The sequence below is a fragment of the Mus caroli genome, unplaced genomic scaffold, assembly GCF_978045245.1.
Source record: "Mus caroli unplaced genomic scaffold, Mus_caroli_1 scaffold_2, whole genome shotgun sequence".
NCBI lineage: Eukaryota > Metazoa > Chordata > Mammalia > Rodentia > Muridae > Mus > Mus caroli.
The window spans coordinates 48,365,828-48,388,922 of NW_028227257.1; the positions used below are offsets into that span (position 1 = coordinate 48,365,828).

Here is a 23,095-nt window from a genome sequence, read left to right on the forward strand (position 1 = left end):
GACTGGAATCCAACAACCAGTGATTTGGGGCTGAAGAAATAGCTCGGTGGGTAAAGTGCTTTCTGTGTAAACATGAGGGCTTGGGTTGGGATCTCCAGTAGCTTCAGAAAATCAGGTGTAGTGTGGTGTGTCCTGAGACCCTAGCCATGGAGTAGCAGAGACATGTAGAGTTTAGAGCTGGCCAGCTAGTCTAGATGATCAGCAGGCTCCAGGTTCAGTGAGAGACCCTGTCTCAAAAAGTAAACTGGAGGCTGTAGAGATGGATCAGCAGTTAAGTGCACTGGTTTGATTTTCAGGACCCACATGTTGGCCCACAACCATCAATAACTCCAATTCCAAGATATCCAATACCCTTTCCTGACCTCTCTGGGCACTGAATACCCATATACATAACCCATAGCAAAATACCCATATACATAAAATTAAAATACATTTAATAAAACAAGTTTTAAAATAAATAAAATGGAGAAGCTATTAATAAAGTCATCCCAATATCAATCTCTGACCTCTCACACATAACCCATATGTGTGCACACACGTACAACACACACACACATGAGAAAGAGAGAGACAGAAAAGAGAGAGGGGAAAGAGAGAACCAGAGACTGGCAATGACCAGTTATCAAGCAAAATCAGCATTATTCAGCAAATTTCAGTCAAGTAAGCTAACATAGCTTGTGATTTTACTGATTATTCCACAAGTCCTGACATATAGAAAGACAAACATGTCTGTTTCTGACATAACATGAACTTAGTCTTCCATCTTAAACAAAGTCCCTTCTGCTGAACCACAAAGCAGGTTCTACAGGATCAGGAAGCCAGCGCTATGCCCATGAGACTCCAGGAGCTCACAGTGCTTTGAGAACCAGTGGGGAGGCTTGCAAGGAGGGCCCAGAGGGTCAGACTTAGATTGTCCCAATCCAGCCAACACTTCTCTAAGATGCTGGTTTGAAGTCTTGAATCTCTTTGCTTTACTCTGTTCTATTCCAATTCCATTTGCCCTTGGCTATAAAGAAGGCAATGGTCCCAGAGAGTTGCTGAAGACCCTACAGTAAGACAATTCCAGTATTCACTCCCCAGGTACAAGTTCCTATCAGAATATCTGCCCTAGGAAGGCAGTGTGTGTATAAGTCATACTTTGCCTGCCAAGGGCTCAGCTCTTGTGGATCCAGTTCAGTGAATGGTCTGCAGGATGGGAGAAGCAGAAAGCTCATGTCACACCACAACTGAGGCTTTCATTGTTTCTACCATCCCACCATCTGCAACAAGGAATAAACCAGGCACCAAGGACATGCACATGACATTTTCAGAGCATCCTCCAGCATCTCTATGGCCTCGCTTCCATAAGCCAAGTCAAGGAAAGGAAGAAATGGTGAAGAATGAAAGGTAGTGTTTTGAAGATGTATTTGTGCCTGCACTTGTGTGTATGCGCTCGCGCACATCATGTGTGTGCCTACATGAGTTTATGTGCACCATGTTAAGTACAGTTGCCTGAGGAGGCCAGAAGAAGGCTGGGGTGGTCCAGTGGCATTGTGTCTCTCCCTATTGGTCCTCCTCCCTCCCTTCTCTTTCCTTTACGTCCCTGCTTCCTAGCACAGCCCCATCCCCTCTCCCCTCTGTTCTTCCTGTTCAGGCTTTACCCCACTATTCTCCACTCTTCTGAGAAGTGTGGGCACTACTTTGGTGGCGCTGCTAACACAGTGAATCTTACTCTCATTTTCACATGTGGGGAACCGAGGCACAAGACGCCAATAAGGGCGGAGTCTGGATGGTGGAGGCAAGCTACTCTGCTCCCTCCCTGTTAAGCACCCTGCAGTAACCTTTCCCACCCTCCATAACGTGACCTTTTCTGCCCAGAGGGAGTCCCGAGTACTTCGAGTAGCAGCAGGAAGATTTATTCTGACTTCTGATGCAGAGTAGAGTTGCAGGGCCAAAGTTGGTATTATTCAGAGTGTGGGCAAAGTCCTAGGGCTGTGGCCACACCATCTGGTCTCACGCCAGTCACGCCCATCTTCAACCCACGCCCAAGCATCTTGACCCCTTCAGGGCTGTCTCAATGCCACCATCGCACCATAGTGGGTTTTGAGATCTTGGGCTGGCCAGTTGCCCTAAAAATAAGAGGAGGGGCATCAAACCGCATCCAGACGTTCTCAAGTGGCAGCGTTTTTTAATCATCCAGCCCTGAACCCACAGATCCTGGGCTCTTGCTGCACTCTGGCGGCAGAAGCCGGGAGCCCGGAGCCCCGGGGAATCACACCTTGTATGCTCCGCTAGGGCAAGGGCAAGCAGAGAGTGACCGCAAGTCTAGAGAGAGGAAGGGAGGCAGCGAGGAGCGCTGGGGCAAAAGCCGGGGTGCGGGAGAGCTGAGGAAAGGAGGATAAGGGGACAGCTAGGACAGAGGACGGTCGTGAGCACCGGCGAGGACCCCCGCAGCCGCTGGACGCACGGAGCCCCTTCGCTGGCTCGCGCCGGCCGCCCCCTCCTCCCTCCCCGCCGCCCCTCCTCCGTCCCGCCCCCGCGCAGAGTCCCCTGCGCTGCAGAGGCCGCCGCCTGCACTGACGCTCCCGGAGGAGCCACCGCTCGCCCGGACAGGCTTGGAGAGGGGAGCAGGGAGCAGGGAGCCGGCCCCGGCCCTTCTTTCCTTGTGACTCCGCAGCCACCGCCAGAGCCCGTTCCCGTTGGGACCTTCACGGCCTGGTGACCTCCGCCCCGCTCTCCCTGCAGCACCGCTCCCCTGTGGCCCCTCTGCCGCGGGAACTTGGGCAGGACCGACGGGACTGGCGCGCGGGGCTGGCTCGGGCGCTGCGGCGATGCCCGCGGGCTCCCTCCCCGCCACTTGCTCGCCCTGTGCCTGGGCTCGGGCCCCGACGGCTGCGCCGTGAGATGACTTTCCGCGACATCCTGAGCGTCACTTTCGAAGGACCCCGGGCGAGCAGTAGCACTGGGGGCTCCGGCGCGGGCGGCGGAGCTGGCACGGTTGGCCCCGAGGGTCCGGCGGTGGGCGGCGTGCCGGGTGCCACAGGCGGCAGCGCTGTGGTGGGAACCGGCAGCGGCGAGGACAACCAGAGCTCCACGGCAGAAGCGGGGGCCGCGGCAAGCGGCGAGGTGAATGGCTCGGCGGCCGTCGGGGGGCTAGTGGTGAGTGCTCAGGGCGTGGGAGTGGGTGTCTTCCTAGCCGCCTTCATCCTCACCGCTGTGGCGGGCAACCTGCTCGTCATCCTCTCGGTGGCCTGCAACCGCCACTTGCAGACTGTCACCAACTATTTCATCGTGAACCTAGCGGTGGCTGACCTGCTACTGAGTGCAGCTGTGTTGCCCTTCTCAGCCACTATGGAGGTTCTAGGCTTCTGGGCCTTCGGCCGGACCTTCTGCGATGTATGGGCCGCGGTGGACGTGCTATGCTGCACTGCCTCCATCCTTAGCCTCTGCACCATCTCTGTGGACCGGTACGTGGGTGTGCGCCACTCGCTCAAGTATCCAGCCATTATGACAGAACGCAAGGCCGCTGCCATTCTGGCTCTGCTCTGGGCAGTGGCCCTGGTGGTATCTGTGGGACCGCTACTAGGTTGGAAGGAGCCAGTGCCCCCGGATGAGCGTTTCTGCGGCATCACCGAGGAGGTGGGCTATGCGATCTTCTCTTCCGTATGCTCCTTCTACCTCCCCATGGCAGTGATCGTGGTCATGTACTGCCGCGTGTATGTGGTCGCGCGCAGCACCACGCGCAGCCTCGAGGCAGGCATCAAGAGGGAGCCGGGCAAGGCCTCCGAGGTGGTTCTGAGGATCCACTGCCGCGGCGCAGCCACTAGCGCCAAAGGAAATCCGGGGACACAGAGTAGCAAGGGGCACACCTTGCGCAGCTCGCTCTCCGTAAGGCTGCTCAAGTTTTCCCGCGAGAAAAAGGCTGCCAAGACCCTAGCCATCGTCGTGGGTGTCTTCGTCCTGTGCTGGTTCCCCTTCTTCTTCGTCCTGCCTCTGGGTGAGTGATTCCCTCACTTTAGACCCTTCCCCTATGGGGCGGTCCCTACCTGGAAAGCTTAGATGACCCACAACCTAACTGTGAAAGTTTATCAACTTCCTGTTCGCTTACTGTGGTAGAGAGAGAGCGCGAGGGGTTCTTGATACTAATGTGTTTTCCCTAAACAGGCTTCTCACTCTTTCTTACCCTTTGTAGATGTTACAAACCTCGGTCATGCTTTAGTTCCTTGGAAATCTGAGCAAACATCAATCTGTATGATGTGATCAGTGTGTGTGATCCCCATAGATACCCATCTCTGGAAATAGATTGTGGGTGAGCCCACATGCATTCACTGGCAGCAGACCCAAGCCAGCCAGCCACCTTGTAGCTCAGCAGACGTAAGTGCTGTGTTCTCCATAGACATCCATTTCAGTTGGCCCCACTGGTATCTGGGAGAACCCTGTGGGCTTTCCCTTCTGAAATCTTCTCTTGAAGAGGTTAGAGGAGGGGACTTGTGGGGGTGGGAAGGACAGGATAGGAAGTCTGTCAGGTGGACAATTACTATTGTTTATAGTCTTTTACAGAGTGAACTAGTTCCCTTACAAGGGCCCTGCAGTCCTGGGGGAGGTACAACTGCTCTCAAGGGATTCTTCCCACCCCCTGAGCCTCTCTGAAGGCCCTGGAGCAGGGCCCAAGGGCCAGAACCAGCTCAGAAAGGAGAAAGGGACAGCCTGTCTCAGGCTCTTTGCTCTGAGTCACTTTGCTATGACTGCAACCTCTCCTGGTGCACACACACGCACACGCACACACACACACACACACACACACACACACACACACACACGCACACGCGCACGCGCACGCGCACACACACACAGCAACAGCAGCAGCAGTAGCAGCAGCAGCAGCAGCAGCAGCAGCAGCAGCAGCAGCAGCCACAGTGACTTTTGTATATCGTAACTCAGTTGTGTGACCCTTCTACAAGTCCCTGGATGTCCTCATACTACTTGGGAACAAAATCCAAAAACTGCCTTCCATAGTCTACAGAAGGTAGCCTTCAAGGTTATTATTGTCCATACCAAACTAGGTCACTATTTAGTATTTACAGTAGGACCATGGGCATGAACTGAAGGAATCCCCAACAGATGTCCTCCCCATCTGAAAGGGGTTATTCCAGGAAGGGCTGCCTCTCTCTGTCCTGCCCTGACCCTCAGTGGGTTAGTTCCAGGCCAAGCCTGTTACAGACCTCTGGTCTTCCCTTTGATTATTTCAGTCTGGACTGGCCCCAAACCTCTTACCTAACTCCCAACCTGTGGGTCTCTACTTATAAGCCCCTTTGGCTTGTGTTTCACACCTTCACTGGCTTTCCAGATTTTCCTTTCAACTGTATGGTCACTGAACCCAGAGCAGCACCCAGGACGGTGCCTGGAATATAAGGGCATTGTTCCTCACTGGGGCACCGGCCCTGGTGTCAGCAGCTGGAGTTCAAATCCCCACTCTGTCTCTCACCAGCTATGTAGCCTTGGGCCTCCATTTCTTCATTTTTAAGTGAGAATGGTGATGGTGGTGATAACCCTGACCTCCACATGTGTTGTGAGAGCCAGTGAGTGTTAGCATGAGTGTAACTGAGGCATATGTGAGTGCCATACACCAACCCCCAGCTCAGGAGAAGGAATAAATCCCCCACTTGAAAATCATCGAGCCTGAGTCCTCTTTGGGATCAGAGAGCATGACAGCAGTGAAGTTGGAAGAGGGGAAAGATGTAGCAATCACCTTTGTGTGTGCTCTCCCTCCCCCGCCCCAAGGCCATCCCACTCAGCCCCGCCCTGGCTTTGCCTTTTGGAACCTGTTCAAAGGCACCTAATTCCCCTACCTGTTTGTGTCTTGGCTCACCTCAGTACCTACAGGGAACGCTCGGCCTGGTAGGAAATGTCACCTACCTTTTTTACATTTTCCTTTAATTCTTTTCAATGCTTTCCTGTTACAGAATAAAGCACAAATGAGGAGAAACTAATATAATAAGCGCCCATGGTCCTATGGTCACCCACACTGAGCTTGTACTGGCCTGGCCATATCTATCTTCTAGCCCCTCTCCTCACTGCTTTCACAGAATACATGACAGCTGAACTCAGTGACCCCTTCCTCTTCCACCTCCCCAGAGAGAATGCTGGCACTTACCACTTGTATCACATACGTGTACTGATGCTCGGACCACACGTGTGTGCTGATGCTGGGACCACACGTGTGTGCTGATGCACGGACTACACGCATCTGCATTCATTTTGATCTGCAGCACTGTTCTGTGTGTCTTCGGAGTCTGTACCAATGGCACCCACTGTGCATCTCCTTTTCAGTCTGCATTTTTTACCCAACATTATGCCCTTGAGATTCATGCAGTGTGGGGCCATTATTAGTGCATTGGAAAGTGGTTGCATGGGGTGTCGATCCAGTCTCCTCCTGAATATTAGGTTGTTCTCATCTTTCGTGGCTAAAGTCAACATAGCAAAAGACTGCTACTAAAGAGGCCCAGATCACATGTTCCCATCTTCCAGGAAATCATGTCTAAATCCCCATGACTCTTGCCCCTTGTTGGCATGCACTGCTCCTTCCCTGTCCCTGTGTCTCTGCTGCTCCTCCTACATGCTATGGGAGCCTTAAAGATATCTACATCTGTCTCCAAAAGGGGGTTACATGGATGTATGAATATGCAAAGCTATTAAGTTGTATGTTTTAGGATGTGCATGCCAACTCAAATTCCTGGCAGAGCTTAATCCTGAGGAGTTGGCAGTGACAAGCAAACAGGACAGATGCCAAGCAAAGAAGCAGAATATTCCACTCTGCCCTGTGTAGTTTGGAGGGCAAAGAGGAAGGCAGAGGCTGCTGTGGGAGAGAGTGGCCTGGAGGCTGTTGAGGCAGGAAGGGGGCCAGGAGGCACAGACATGCCCAAGGCTTGCAAGGGAAGATGTGCCCATGAATGAGCATTCTAAGCTGCGACACTTGGTGGGGAATATGGCCTTCAAGGAGCCAACACGTCTTACCTTGGAGGTGCTAGGATAAAGGCTTCAGGGAATTTGGACAGAGAGGTTTGAGATGAGGGTACTTACAGGATCATGGAGTATAGTCTTCCAGGAAGATAGCAGGAGAAGGATGGAAGACAGGGGAGCAACTATTTAGAAAGAACCAAAAGGAAGTCAGGAAAGACAGCTTCGAGAAGAAAGAGTACAGCTGCACAGGTGGGAAACCTTCAGGTCCACGTGAGTGTGCCAGCTGTGACAAGCACCAGACAGAGGCACTGGGAAAGCTCGATGTCTGTCTACAAAGGCCATGGCTATAGACATGAAACAACCACACGGCCACTCTCTGGGAGCCACTAGCAGCCCACAGTGCTGTCATTCACACCATTCATGTTCAGGAGACCCAGAAGCAATGCAGATGTAGCTGGTGAGCAGAGACAACAGATGTAGGGTAGCTAGAGCTTGAGAGGAAAGTCTGGGATCCCAGAGGATGCTGGAACTGAGAGCTGCAAACTGTGACCTTCCAGTCCCACCATGCTGGCAGGTCACAGCAAATGTAACCTGAACACTGAGGGTGCCAAAGCAGTCTGCTTAGTGAGACCTTGTCCCCTCCAGAAAGAGTAATGTGCTATTGGTCAAGCAAATATCCTGCAAAGAGGGACCAACAATAACAGGTGTGCTGAACTGTGAGGCTTCCTGAGGACAGATGCCAGGCACACAAAATCATAAAGGTCCCAGATAAACAACGGGTCATCTTATTACATCATGTCTACCTCACTCTCTCCATAAGGAATAAGCATGGGGCATATATTCCACAGGAGGCAGAGGGAACTTAATGGGAACCTTAGACATTACCTGTCTATACTACATACAGCTCCAGGCAGCACAGGAAAGGAGCTCCCGGTGCCACTGCTGTGGGTGCACACCGGCAGCCCTTGCCCCGGCGAATGGCCACAGGCCTGTCTGCCTTCTTGCTGTGCATCTGCACAGCAGCAACCCCACAGACAAGGCTGAACTGGGCAGTACTTCCTGATCACTCGCAGAAGCACTCCAAGTCAGACTGGAAAGAATACAGACATAGCCTATGTGGGCGGGGGGGGGGGGGGGAGAGCTCTTGATAGCCCTGCCAAGGACAGACACATTTCCTCTGGTCCCAAGCAAGCTGGCATAGGTCTAGGTGCCATGGAGAACATCATAAGAAGCTATATAAATGGACCCTGGTTACTTCGGTGTGTGTGGGCAAAGGTAGCAGTCAGAGCCACTACCTAGGACTTCTCTGAAAAGCTTCAAGATGGAGGATGGCTAGCATAGGGGTACGCTGCCAGGATGGAAGTGCCACCTGATCAGGGACATATGGTGCATGGGTCTGCTCACCACCATCCATTCAGGCTAAGTGTTTAGTTAGATGTAAGGCAGCCTCTCCTAAATTCCTATTATGCCAAAGGGAGCAAGAGGACAGGGACCCCGGCCCCTCGCAAGCACCCAGTTGCAGAAAAGCATCTGTTATCTTCAGGGAGCCTTTGGGGGTCATACCTGTCCTCAGAGTCTTCAAGGCTCTGTGATCTACGTGGCAAGCGCCCCTCAGTGAGGCCCAGAAGTAGGGCTGCTCTGGAACCCTCCACATACAGTTTGCAGCCTCACCTCTTGCCTTCCGATGACACTGGCAGATCCTAGCTTTTCATTTCCATCTCTCTGGTTTTTGACCAAGCATCACTGGCTTCTACGGATATTTTATTTTTTGCAGTGGTGAGGACTAAACCCTAAGAGATGTGCTCCACCACTAAATTATACCTCTAGGACCCACTGTTAGCCTCTCAATGCCACCACCCAGGGCAGCTTCAGAGGCTCTGACAAAAGCTCACACAGCCCATCCAAAACCATGAGCCCATTCCGCCATCTGGGAGCCATAGCTGGGCCTCTCTTTCATAGCCTGCCTCCCTGGTACGGAGAACATCTCTGACCCTCAGACATAGTTCATTGCTTGTCCCAATGCACTAAGCTGTCAACATTCAGTGTCCACCAGTGTGAGGCCAAAGAGTCTTACCTGATAGGCACAGAAGAGTGGCGGCATTGGTGGGAAACCCAGGCTTGACAGACCTGGAATGGGCAGTCTGTGGGAAGACATATCCAGAGATGAAGCCCAAACAGGAGAATGGAAAAATAAACAGCTTAGTCAGAGACTAGACTACTATACAACAAGGAAAAAAAGTGAATTTTATGGACATTCTACTGGGCAGAGTTAGCCAGATCAGGAACATAGTATGTATTATATGATTCTATGTGTTAGACATTCAAAAACAGGCAAAATGCAATCAAAGTGATAATTTTTTTTAAAAAAAATATCTGGATAGTGGTTGTGTGTAATGGGGACAATGAGTGCCAACTGAAAGTGAATGCTAGAACTTTCTGTGGTGCTGGAAATGTTCTGTGTCTTGCTCGGGGCCAGGTGCAAGCGTCGTCATCATGTTACATATTTAAGGCATGCATACTTACCTTAGTGCATGCAAATCCAAAAACCTGATCTGTGTCTGTGTGGCACCTTAGCAGAGTAGGTGCTCTGCAAATCTGTGCAACTCAAGGGGAGTGACAGAGCCTGTGCCTTTGCATATTCTGCTTTCCAAGGGTCTGGAGGACACAGAACAGCCCCATGGTTTATTCCATTTCTTTTTAGTTTATCAGAGTCTTGTATCGGTTGTTTGTTTTATACTAAAATCGTGGGTGCCCACAGTATTATTAACTATAGAGACAGTGTGGTGCAACTGGTCCCTAGCTCCTGTCATCTTACCAGACTGAAGCTTTAACAGCTCCTGTTGAGAAACTGAGGTCCAAGAAGAGACATCATTCTCTGGTATTCAAGACATTTTCTAGTGCCATGGTTGGGGGGGAGAGGCGTCTGTGCTATTGTGTGGTGCCTGTGAGGTGTGTGCTTGACCACAAATTGTCTTCAGAAACCTTTGAGATGCCTTCAGGATCCATGTGTGCCCTTGCTTTCCAGGCGACTGAGAGTTTCAGGCTTGGCTGGTACTTTTCCGGCCCCAGACCTGGCTTTTATTGTTTCTCTTTCATGGGAAGATGACAGTTAGCAGGCCACAAAGTGAGTCCTCAGCTGCTGACAGACACTGTCATCTCGTTTAGCATCAGTTCTGGTCCAGGTTCAGGTTAGGGATAGAGTTAAGAAATACAATACTTTTAGGAAACCCAGAAGCACTTATCATAGCTAATTATTAGGGTCACAAACTGTCTCCCCCAACTCTAATTCCTGGTCTAGTCGTCAGCGAGGCACCATTATGCTGAGTCTGGTCTATGATGGCACCTCACCCTCCAGACTAGATTGACTCCCTCTCCTCTGTCCTTCCAGGGCCGTGTTAGAGTCCCTGGGCCCACCTTGCTCCTCTCTCTCATCGCAGTGGATCTCTGTGTGAGTCCACCTGCTCTGTCCTCCATCCTTAGCTCTCAGTATGTTGAGTTCAGCCTCAGCCTAGCTCTTGCCTCCCTGTCTCTAACTGTGCCTCCCATTCCTGAGAGCCAGCCAATCCCATGACTTAGCACTTCATTTGCTCTGTGTACCTTTAACTCCTTCCCATATCTTAACTCCTGTGAGTCTCAAATCCAGAACTGGGCCCGTGGTGTGCTGATTAATGCGTTCTCGTTGGCTCTGGGGTGATAGGGATTTGTAGCATCTTCCCATTCCTGTAGTGTAAATATCCTCATTATAGACAATTGTTGTGTTACTGAAGAACACCAACACCCAGGTTATAAGATTCTTGAGAATGGGACAGTCAGCTTTAAGAGTTAGTACAAACCATCTAGCTGAGAATGCCAAAGAGTTAACAACTCTACCTAGCTCTCTGCCCAGGGGCAGCCTCAGGGTGTCCTCGGGCACCTCTGTAGATTTCCTTCAGCTTTAATTCTCTTAAGTTCTTTCCTTTCTAGTGGATCTCCTTCTACCAGTTTCTGCCAACCTTCTGTATCTTCCATCTCCCTTCATACGTGCAGCACAAGACCTACCTAGAGCTGTCTTGAGATATGTGCGCGCACACACACACACACACCCCGCATAAGGACTTCCTTTCCTTATGTGGGGTATCTTTCCTCCCTCATAGCTACTTGTAAAACATCCCTTGTCACTTCCTAAAGAATATTCTGATATTGGTCCTCTTCTTCCTCCTCCTCCTCCTCCTCCTCCTCCTCCTCCTCCTCCTCCTCCTCCTCCCCCTTCTCCTCCTTCTCTCCTCACCAGCATGTCTCAGCACACTCAGGGCTAGCTTCCTCTCCCGCAAGGCACATACCTGCCTTTGGCACTGTCACCAGTGGCAACCCAGGAGTCACACTCCAGGGTGGTTTCAAGTCCTTTCATCCTCTCCTGTTGTGTCAGCCTTGCCTCTTGGACTCTCAGCATCCCTCAGGTCTTACCCTGCCTGCACACTTCTCTGGTGGTACCCTCGGCCTCCTTAGGAGGTCCTTCTTCCCCCTCTGAGCCCCATTTAACTTCAAGTCCACATTCGAGGCCTTCAGACCATATGAATTTTCTGTCTTGCAGTAACAAATGGCCATTGATTTAGAGGCTTACAACAATGAATCATCTTCTGGGGTTGAAGGTCAAAAGTCCTCCAATCAAGGTCCTGGCAGGGCTGTCTCCCTAGGGGATCTAGGGAAAAGATGTCAGCTGACCTTCTGCAGTCTGGGAGACAGCTCTGGTCCCTCCTCCTTGCATGAGTTCTGTAGTGTGCACATCACCCCCTGACTCTCACCCCCTGTTTGGGACCCTTGTGCCAATCTGGCTTAATTGCAGCAGCTATGAAAGGTCTGGACATCCTGGGTCCCTCACCCCATCTGCACTCCCACACCCCAACACTTGAGCTCACTCCCCCTGAGCCTGCTAGTTACCATCGTCCCACGTGCAAGCAAGCGACATCTCTCATCACCCTCTGGTGCCCACAGCCTGAGCATCACCCTCACTTCCTCTTCCACCCCCACTGAGCATCTTTCTCTTCAGCCTGTCTCATTTTCCCACTCCCACCGCCCTTCCTAAACAAATCAGCCAAATATCACACGTGTCCTCTGTGCCGACTACTGTCAACCTTCCTAGCAGGAGCTGACCCTCCTAACAGTGCCATGACGTCAGTGCTGCTGTGCGCGTGAGAAAATTGACAGGGTGGCTGAATAATATGACCAAAGTTCTCAGCTCCCTTAGCATAAGGTCTAGCATTGGAACCCGGGCACTTTGGCCCCAGAGTTCTTGTTATTATTGCTTGCCTGAATGAGAGACTGGGTTGGTCCAGGGTAAAATGTCTGTAGCCATATTTTCAGTGTTAAACATCACCCATCCCTCAGCCCCTGCACAAATCCCCCAGGCTCTGTGCCAAATGTCCTTCTGCACTAGCTGCGGGTCATGAGGAGGATCTGAGCATGCTCATAGAGCCTAGCTTCTTCCTGGGTAGCTTCTTCCTTCTCTGACAGACCAAAGCTGAAACCCCATGGTTCTTGAGTTAAGCCCTGGGTAGTGGAAGATTTGCCTTCCCCACTTTGCCAGTGACAAAACAAAACAGATGTTGGCCCTGTGCTTGGGCAGTGTCAAGGTTGCTCAATGCTGGGACACCTGCCCATGGTGACCACTTCCAGGAGGAACCTTCTGTCCTAGGCAGAAGTTTCTATCCTGCACAAACCCAGGAGCACCCTCCGTGTTGTCCAGAGAGGCTTCTTCTTAGAACCAGCGCAGCCTCAATGAGCACAGGGACCACTGCAAACCTCCAGACTCTGTCACTCAACATGCATGAGGCCACAGAGTGACTCAGGGGAGACCAGTATAAGGGAGTGACACAGAGTGGGGGAAGAACAGGACCAGAATGGGAGCATAAAGGGATAGTCAGGTGGATGAGAAGAGATAATCTGTAGAGCCTGGCACATGGCTCACAGGAGGCCAGAGTCTGAGAGCCTGGGCTTCCATCCATCGTGAACTCTGAGAGCTGCCCTACCATGTCCTGTGTCCCTCAGCCCATAACAGAGGCCAAGGCCAAGGTTCTCTGCCAGCTCTGGAGAGCCAAACAGTCCTGAAGCAGGCAATCTTGGAGCCCTGAAGAACATCTGGCCCATTCCTGATCTATCTCAAACAAGAAGACTCTGCCAGTGACCCTTCACCTCAGTGCCCTTCAGTATGCCCTTCTGTGTCCTCTTAATCTCTATGGGGTACAGATCTCACCTAGGCCACCTCTTCCTGACAGCCCTCCATGATTGTTTTCAAGTGTTTCTTTTCATTCTCCCTACTTCCCTCCCTCTCCTCTGTGGCCATCTGAACTTCTTGGATTTTTCTCTGCACTGTGAGGTATTCTTGCTGCCTCAGGACCTTGGCTCATGCTCTTTCCTCTACCCGGAACTTACTTCCCCAAGATGAATGTCTAGCTCGATCCTTACGGGGTCTCCCTTACAGATCCTCAGTTCAAGTACTTTATCAGAGACATCTGTCTGGCTGTAAGGGACAGAGGTCCAGAATCTCTTGAGGAGGAGAGTCTGTGAGCACCAAATGTCCAACTGAGAGATAGGGGGCATCCTGGGTTTGTGTTCCTTCTCTCCTGACCCTGCTAGTGGGAGGAGGCATGAAGGAGTATCAGAAGATGGCAGGTTTCTACCTCCTTGGATCTCTCAGCCAGAGGGCTAGCATGCTCTCCACAGACATCAGTAATGGAGGGAGTGCAAAAGCGGGGGTGGGGGGACACAGCCTGATAGTTCATGGTCAGCCGCAACTTATGCTCAGGGCTGGCTGTGAATTCTGATAACCTGCCAAGGACATGCTCCTTTCTGGGGATGCCAGAAGAGACTGTTAGTCACAGAGCCTGCCCCTCGGCCTTAGAGCTGCCTGTCCTCCCCAGGGCTTGACCTATTTGCTCATGTCTCTCTCTGTCTTAGCCCAGATCCCAGGAGCTCCTCCTCAGCCTGCCTTTTTGCTCCTTGAGAGAGAACACTGGCCTGGGATAAACCAGCTAAAAGGAGCCCCTGCCTTCATTGGCCCAGTGTGTGCCAGGCTGAGCCAGCCAGCACATTTACCTGCTGACCGGACAGATGCTTTTGTGACCAGCAGTGTCCACATTGCAGGACACTAAACTATACCTCTTATACCAACCACATCGGTGTTAGGGTGTTAGCAGGCTCTGTGACAAATCCTGAGACAGCTAACTGAAAAGGGGAGAGCTTTCTTATTGGGTCATTGCTTGGAAGGCTGCAGTCTGATTGGCTGACTGGCCGTTTGGGGGCAGGTGGTGGGGAAGCATGTCATGGCAGCAGTGAGTGGCTAAAAACAGAAGAGGATGAGAGAGAGAGAGAGAGAGAGAGAGAGAGAGAGAGAGAGAGAGAGAGAGAGAGAGAGAGAGAGAGAGCTAAATCCTCTAGCTAGTCCCTACTTTTTTTTTTCTTTTTTTCGAGACAGGGTTTCTCTGTGTAACCCTGGCTGTCCTGGAACTCACTTTGTAGACCAGGCTGGCCACGAACTCAGAAATCCGCCTGCCTCTGCCTCCCGAGTGCTGGGATTAGAGGCGTATGCCACCACAGCTCGGCTTTAGTCCCTACTTCTTAAAGGTTCCACCACCTCCCAGTAGCTGCATAGACTGGGAAACCACACTTTTCAGAAAACTAACACCCCTCATGCAGGACTTGTGGGAAGGCAGGTGGATGCAACCAAGCCAGCAGAGTGGAAACTGAACAGGGGTGTGGGTGAGGGGCTGAGGGAAGCCCAAATAGGAGGACCTCCTTGTGTCTAAACTGGAAGTAGGTGGAAGGCACCCCATGTGAAGCTGTCACTTCTTACACACTGCCAGGTATGTAAGAAGAGCATCAGGGACAACCACAGAGAGCAGAGTGCCCGCATAGCTCATGCAAAGACACACTGCAGACAGAGAGTGCCAGAGCAGGGCTGCAGCACTGGGGGACTGGAGAAAGGTAGAGACTACGACTGGCAGCACACAGTAGCCTCCTTGGTAAAAACAACTCCTAAAGCAAGTTTGCCCAGCTGGGCTTTGTACCCATAAGAAATCAGAGAATGATGTTCAGGATTGGGGAGTGAGCCCACTAGAACCAAGGAGGAGTGTGCCCGAGTACTGAGAGTGGTATAGCCTCAGCCCCCGAGACTCCCATATACCCATTGAGACTTTCATAGCCTTAGTCTGTACTGTGTTGCTAGAACAAAATAGTTGAGATTAACAACCTTATAAAGAAAAGAGGTTTATTTGTCTCTCAGTTCTGATAGCTGGGAAGCCCAGACAACGTCATCATCAGTGTCTAGGAAGGGCTTATGGGAGCAACACAGAATGGAAGAGAATGGAAGGGGAAATGGCAGAGTATAAGAGAAATAGATATGTGTGGTGGTCTTGCTTTATATCCCGGTGTCGTGAGAATTATCCCAGTCTTACAAGACCTGGCCCACTCCCACCAGACAGCATTAACCCGTCCATGAGAATGGAGCCACCGCCACCACCGCCACCACCCCCCCACCACCACCTACCTTCCACGAGGTCCCATCCATTACACATTGTCCCACCTCGATATGCACTGAGGACCAAGCTTCCACAGCACCGGCAACAGAGCTGTTGCACTGATGGTGGATGTGCAGGTAAAGCAGTGGTGGGTCCACCAGCTGTCTCTGGCAGACTGTGACAAAGAAGCCTGAGTACCCTAAGCAGTATATCTGCACACCGTGGTTAGAAAGAGAGTAAGAACTGATTGTGGCAGAGGCTGTGGGGCCCACCTGTCTCCCTCGGATCTCCAGTTTGCACAGGCCCACTCCTAAGTGCCTGCCTGCATCTCTTACCCACAGGCTTCCGTAACGTACTCCTTTTTGCAGCCCATCCAAAATGCAGTCCATATAAGTGGGGAATTTTAATTAGTGAAGAAATCAGCTAGAGAATGATGGAGGTGAGCATTAGGTATCCACATCTCTCACCATTGGTGGGAAAACCCAAAAATCCCCTTAGGGGTAAAGCCTCCGTTTCCCACATTAGCAACTGACTTACCGGTCAGCAGCTACCCAAGGTGTTTCACTATCAGGCTAAACATTTGCGCTTGAACCCTGTCCTGTCTCAGAGCTTGCTTCTGAGAAAACTCAAAGTAAGTCAGACCTCAAGGGAAGCAGAAGGAAATTGTTGGGGCTGGAAGCCTGCCTTTGAATCCCAGCCCCTTCGGGTGTGAGAAATTCCCTGTTCCAGGAAGACTCTGTACAAGTCAGTTGTGTATAAATTAAAGTATCAATGTTTGCAGTAAGACTGGGACAGCACTAAAACATGGCATGCTGTCCACATATCTGAATAAAACCAGGCTGGCAACAACCACTGGACAACATAGTCCACTGATGTGTCAGCCACTGCTAAACAGAAAAAAATGCAGTCTGAGTCAGAATGGCATTTCCAGCATTTGGCTTGACTTTGCAGCCGTTGAGGGATGCTATCCTTGAGGGCGCTCTTCCTGCAGGACAGGGTCCTTCCTTCGGGCATTTTCCAGGGACTGCCTAACCCTTCTGCAGGGGGAAATAAGCCTTGCTGAGCCCTGGTACCTGTAACCCCACCGTATTTCAGCTGCTGTTTCTGACTGCTCTCTAGATACAGTCAGTAGGTCCTTTCCCAAGTCTGTGGTACCTCTCTGAAAAGCCACGGGGCAGGGGAGGGGTAAGTAGATACTAGGGGTGGATGAGTGGGTGGGTGGGTTGTTTGGTGGGTTGGTTTGCTTGCTGTTCTAGGAATTGAACCTGGGGCTCTCAAATGCTGCATGAGTTCTCTAGTACTGATCTATATTATCTCTAGCCCAACACATTTAGATTAAAATCCTGCTAAGCACTGAGCCCTGAAATTTATGAATCCCATCCAGAGAATTATTATTGTCTCCAGCTCACAGAGAAAGAAAGTGAGGCTTTCAGTGGCCAAGTAGCTTGCCAGGGGCAGCATGAGCAGGTGGGAAAAGGCTGGGCTGTGTGGTGGGTACTGTCCTCTCCTTCCACCATCTCTTAGCATCAGGAACTGTTTCTCCATGTGGATAGTAGATGATATGCAAGGGTCTCTGCCATATTGGGGGAAATCAGGGGGAGAATTTGTCAGAGAATGCCATGCCTGGCCTTCTCTGTCTCTCAGATCTGCAGGCTTTGTCCAGAGTGACGCTTGTGCTGAGGATGAGATAGGTGAGAGGTGGCCTCTGGACGGCACCTTTGCACTCAGTCTCCTTCCCCTGAGAATGGCTTCCTTGGAGTCCATATTGGGGATACTAATGGAGATATTTGTGGAAAACCAGGTCTTAGTGCCGGTTTGCACTTGCCTGCTGTTCTGCTCCCCCGCCTAAAACCATCCCAGCTTTTCCTCAAACCTTTCCGGGGCACAGCTCTACAGGGCTACATTTTGACAGCCACGGGTATTGTGCTCTGAACTGGGTCTCCCACCAGCTTAAAAATACCCAGAGCTCTAACACCCCCACTGAAGGAAAGCTATGTCTTCATTCAAGGTCCTCCATTATGGAGTCTAGATGAGATGTGGTGAGCTCACCCTACAGGATAGCCACGGGCTCTGTGCCTGTCCCGTCCTGCCTGAGTCTGAAATGGTTGGAAGCTGTCGGTGCCCCATTGGTAGTCACACTGTCACCCAGAGCCAGCACCACAGTTTCATGACTCCTCTACAGTACCCAGCACTGAGCAAACCTCTCCCTTTCTCTGCTTAGTCAGTAGAGTACAACACAGAGACCAAGTGCTGTAGAACAAAAGATTGCGAACGAAGTCATTTTTGCTGGAAAAGGTTGTCAAAATACTTTTACGTGAGACTTGTAGCAGAATCGTACTTCCACATCAAAGTCTTAAAGAACAAGACCTGCTGGCATCCTCTAGAGACTGCCCTCAGCAGAGAGCCCTCCACACTGAGGGCAGTAACTAAGCTCCGCAACAGAGACTGGTGCAGCCCTGTTTCTGGCAGTCTCTGGGAGGTTGCTGTAGTCTCCAGGCTCATGAGCCTGGCAGATGACAGCCTTTGTCCCCATCTTGGGGAACGTTTAGGGACATTGTTTCCATTTTTCGAGCTCAGGGCACATGCAGTCTCCAGTTTCTATATGAAACTGGCTGAATGTGGTTTGGTCTCTTTCTGGTTGGGATTCGTTGCCTGTGCCCAAATAGTTTTCTATCAGGTCGGACTCTGAAAACAAGAGAAGATGGTTCTTTTCCCCCATCTATGTTCATAGAAAGAGACACTCCCGCCCCCTTGATAGCACCCACCTCGTGACTCAGCTTCTGAGGTCCGCAGCAGTCCTTTGTCAACCTCCCTCCTAACCCCATCAGTTAACTAACTACCCTGGTCTCTGTACTCCGCAGGTTCTCTGTTCCCTCAGCTGAAACCATCAGAGGGCGTCTTCAAGGTCATCTTCTGGCTGGGCTACTTCAATAGCTGTGTGAACCCGCTCATCTACCCCTGCTCCAGTCGCGAGTTCAAGCGCGCTTTCCTCCGCCTCCTGCGCTGCCAGTGTCGCCGCCGCCGCCGCCGCCTCTGGCGAGTCTATGGCCACCACTGGCGAGCCTCGACCGGCGACCCGCGCTCCGACTGTGCCCCCAGCCCGCGCATCGCACCCCCCGGGGCTCCCCTAGCCCTCACTGCACACCCAGGTCCGGGCTCCGTAGACACGCCGGAGGCGCAGGCTTCGGTCTCTGGCCGTCGAAAGCCAGCTTCCGCCCTCCGGGAGTGGAGGCTGCTTGGGCCGCTACAGAGACCCACGACCCAGCTGCGTGCGAAGGTGTCCAGCCTGTCCCATAAGTTCCGCTCTGGGGGCGCGCGGCGCGCGGAGACTGCGTGTGCCCTGCGCTCGGAGGTAGAAGCAGTGTCCCTAAACGTCCCCCAAGACGGTGCAGAGGCTGTCATCTGCCAGGCTTATGAGCCGGGCGACCTCAGCAACCTCCGGGAGACTGACATTTAAGGACCGAAACTCAGGCTGAGGAGGGTGCTGGGGCCAGGGGTGGGGTGCTTTATGGGATGCTGCCTTCGGATCCAAAACTCTGACCAGGGTGGCTGCTCCATCTCACCTCAGAGCAACCGGAGCTGGACCTGATGGTCGGAGCACTCCGAAGGTGGTGGGTTATGGTGCCGCCTGCTGGACATAGTTGTCCAGAGCTCTTCCTGAAAGGGAAGAGCTACGGGATTCGCCCTTCTCATCCAGTCTAAGAAACTGTTTAGTCAAGCTCCTGATGTCTAGGCAGAAGACTTCAGGTATGGCTACTCCCCTTGGGGAGGAAGAGGTACAAATTCTTGTTTTGCTGCTCCCAGGGAAAAGATCCGTGGACAGTTTTACTCCTTACTGCCACCTGGAGGAAGTCAATGGACCTACTACCATAGGACCTGACATACAGCAAGCTTTGGTGGTATATTGGATGCCCGCCATACAAATCTGTTGTTTTTGCCCTGGGCCCACTGCCCCCTTCCCCACACTCCTAACTGTATGAATCCCTCACCATTCCCCCCCCCCGCCCCGGGGTCTTACTGTTTACACTGTGTACATAGTTCATTGTGCCTGTCTGTGCCCATCACTTCTCACTGGGATTCCAGGCTGCCAACAGGGGAGAGCCTTATTTATCATTTTGAGACCTATTTATTGGTAAGAGTACTTATATTTTGTTCAGACTGTGCAAACTCTCCATCTTTGGCCTGTAATTCATATAGAGCCTTCTGAAATCCTTAGCCATCACAGGACAGTCTGTGTTCACCTTGCTGGTGTGTGGAGGGAGGGTCATATAGCTCAGAAACATACTTTGGGAACTGGTTCTCCCCTTTATCCATGGGGTCACCACTGTCCTTTGGGTCTTTTAGCAAGACTAAAGGACTTTGGAGTTTTGTTGGCTTTTGAAAGTCACATAAACACAGACTTTGTATCAGCTCCCCACCGCCCCCCACCCCCACCCCAGGTGTATCTGCAATGCTTTGAGGGCCTCAGGGAACGTAGTGGCTACATCATGCAAGTGATAAATCATCACAGAGAATCTACACACCCAAACAGACAAGCGTGTGGATGTTAAGAAAAGCCATACCTAGCTGTGATGTTCCTTAGCTCTGAGTTGAGACATACATCCCATGGATCAGTCTCTGAAAAGAAAATATCAACCGCATGTATCCAACCTGCATGGGACTGATAACTGGGAGCAATCAGTTACCTTTCTAAACAAGACCCTGAAACTGGAAGAGCCAGTTACTGGCTCCAGCATGGATCGGTGTTGTGAACCAAAAGTTTCTGTCCTTTACTAAGGAGGTAGTCTGCCTGAAACTCCAAGCCTTTCACGCTAATTTTACAAGAGTAGTAGCTGGGATCAGAAGGAAGTGGTTTACAAAGCAATCTGGGATCTGTGTTTTCAAAGCACCCAGGTTCAGAGAAGCAGTTATAGCAGGCACTGGGAATGTGCTACCTACACCAACGTGACCCTTGTGTTCCTGCTGGCCTCCTTGAAGCTAGGGGGCAGGCTTCTCACAGTGGAAGGATCCATGGGTCAAGTCAGAAATCAGTCAGTTGGTAGCCCCCCCCCATGTCAAGTTACTGAGCACTGATCTCTCTGGTAGAAGGGGGCCAGGTTTGCTTTAAATGCCAGCTTAGGTGTTTGGGGTCCCACTCAGTACTTGTGCTAAGCACAGCAGTCATCCATGACCAGGCTTCAGCCCTATGCCTTGTGCACACTGTTGCTGCTCACACCGGGAACTGAGCGTGAATGAGGAGCAGAAGGCTGCAGAGCCCGGAGCAAGGGTCTCTTCAGCAGAGGCCTCCATGGATCTTATTTTGTAGCTAATAAAGCACAGCTGCTGACCTCACTCCTGGATCTGACAGGACCTCAGCAGAGAGGAGTGGATGGAGTCGTGATGCCCCTGGGGTGGCTTCAGGAAAATCTGGGGAAACGTACCATTTCTTGGGTCCCTGGGTGCTATAGCCCCTTAGCCCATCCTACAAGTCTGACTAGAAACTGTTCCTGAAGTTCAGGTAAGACAGGAGGCCTTTGCCCTCATGTGATCTTGAAGGATAGGTAAGGCATCTATGCCTGGTGAAGGATGGTCACAGGAGGTGTGACAAAGACTGAAGCAAGCTTTAAAGGATGATGCTGTTTGTCCCTTAGCCTGCTTCCCACCTCAGGACCCTAAATGCCATCTAACCACGCACCTTTCCTTCCCACACTCTTCCTAGGATACTTTTGCAACTTGCCAGGGACCTCCAGTTTCCCTGGGCTCATCCCTTGTGTTAATGACATCTAGCCTGTTGCAACCTCTTCTCTAATGTACAGAGTCTGATGGAGCTGACTGGTATCCATGTCTCCCTCTCCTTTCTCCTCCTTCCACCACAGGCTCCCCTGTCTACTCTTAAATGGTCCACAGGGTTATATTCCTTTTCTCAACTCCTCACAGAATCTCACCCACTCCACTTGTCAATGATCACACATAAATGACTCCCAGGTCTTGATATCTTGAGCTCCAGATGTGCATTCCAACTCCCCCACACACCTCAAGGCCATTTACTTCCCACAAAGCCCCCTGAGCATGCCCTGCCTCCTCCTCTCCCCAACTTACTGGTTTTACATTGTTCCAATATCTCCCTCACAGATTCCCAGCTCAGAGCAGTCACCAAGCACACTACAACCTCTCAGGTCGCTCACACCCAGCCTGTCCACAGTGCACTGAAAGTCCCTATGTCCCCAAGAGCAGATATGCCCTACACATCTATGGTAACACATGACCCACATTCCAATCCCAACCTCCTCCACCCCCACCCCCCCCTCAGGCCCCTAGCATCATCCAGTCCCTGGATCCCTCCCGTTCCAGTCACTGATGGGCCAAGGGGAAGTGTCTGAGACTTCCACCATCCTTCCTTGTATCAGTTCTGACTCCTTTAGAGCCCTCTTGACCCTGATTCTATTCCCATCTTTTTTATACCCCCAGGGGGACTACATGGCCACCGTCTGTCCGCTTGGAAAGAATTCTTTTTATGAATTCCCGTCCTGCCCTGCTTCTTGTGGCTCCAGAGAAGTACAAATCCAGATGCTCAAAAGGCTAAGTCAGTCCTCAGGCTCTGCCTGGAATAGCTCACATGGGGCATAGCTCACATGGGGGCAGATGGGGCCTTTTGAGGAGCTTGGTGCTGCCCTCCAGTGGTCTGGGCTTCCTGTCTTCCCTTCCCCCATCTAGACTGTACCTCAAGAAGAACAAGGGAACTAAACACTGTGGCCAGGGCAGAGACCTATATTCTAAAGTGACTGGTTTGAAAGGACCCCCCGGGAAACTGCAGGATGCATTTGGAATGGAGAGCTCCCCGTGGCAGTAGAGTGTGCACCTTTCATGCTTAAGGCCTTAGCTTCAATCCCCAGGATCGGGAGGGTGGAGGTGGGGAATAGCAATACAGAGTCTGCGAAATGAATCCACACAAGCTGGGCTTTGAAAGACAAGGGCTGGAAGGAAACATCTGCTGCACTTGCACTTCTCCATTGCACAACTTTCTTTTGCCACCCATTGGCTCCATCAGAGTTTACATTCAGTCCTTTCTACCCTTCCAGGAACCAAAGGAAAAGTCCCAGGTCCTTCTCTGTTCTTCTCATAACATACCTTGACCAAATGGAGGTTTACTCTGTGTGTGTGCGCGCATGTGGTGTGTCTGTCTGTGTGTGTGTGTGCATATGCGCATGTGTGGTGTGTGTGTGTGTGTTTATTGGGAGGATAACTGTGGAGTTCTATCCTTCCACCTCTTACATGGGTTTCAGGAATCAGATTCAGGTCCCTAGGCTCATGCAGCAAGCACATTTTCCCACTGAACCAACAACCTGAGAGTTCCTTTGCCTGAGAATGAATCAGATTTGGCCCCATTCATCCTTTGAGTGAAGCCAAAGAGATCATAGGTCATTGGCTGGATCAGAAGTTGGCTAATATGGCATCAAATCTAACAGAGTGAGGCAGATGGGAGTAGGAGGGTCACAGAGGACCAATGCCATCTGTGCACCAGCATGGGAGAGAGTGGGAGGAGCAGGGTGGGTGACAGTGACATCCCTCAGCACACTGGATCAGCTCAGGAGACCATGACTATGAAGGACACAGATCACTACCTGTGTAATCCACGGCATTGCTTTTCTCACCTGACAAGTGAAGGGGTAAATGGGCTGCTGGGA

General features: G+C 51.6%; 1 protein-coding gene across 1 annotated transcript; it reads left to right on the plus strand.

The window, feature by feature from the left end:
* Window positions 1–2,087: 2,087 nt before the first annotated feature.
* Adra1d (adrenoceptor alpha 1D) lies at window positions 2,088–21,110 on the plus strand. The gene is made up of 2 exons (XM_021156513.3): window positions 2,088–3,976; window positions 18,293–21,110. Exons 1-2 carry the CDS (start codon window positions 2,884–2,886, stop codon window positions 18,886–18,888), a joined length of 1,689 nt encoding a protein of 562 aa, XP_021012172.1. The 5' UTR covers window positions 2,088–2,883; the 3' UTR covers window positions 18,889–21,110.
* Window positions 21,111–23,095: the final 1,985 nt, after the last annotated feature.

Bases quoted from the DNA above. Each gene is read 5' to 3' on its own strand.
- Adra1d (XM_021156513.3), top strand. From the start codon at position 2,884: ATGACTTTCCGCGACATCCTGAGCGTCACTTTCGAAGGACCCCGGGCG. The intron at 3,977-18,292 runs GTGAGTGATTCC...TGTACTCCGCAG, and splicing joins CTTCTTCGTCCTGCCTCTGG to GTTCTCTGTTCCCTCAGCTG.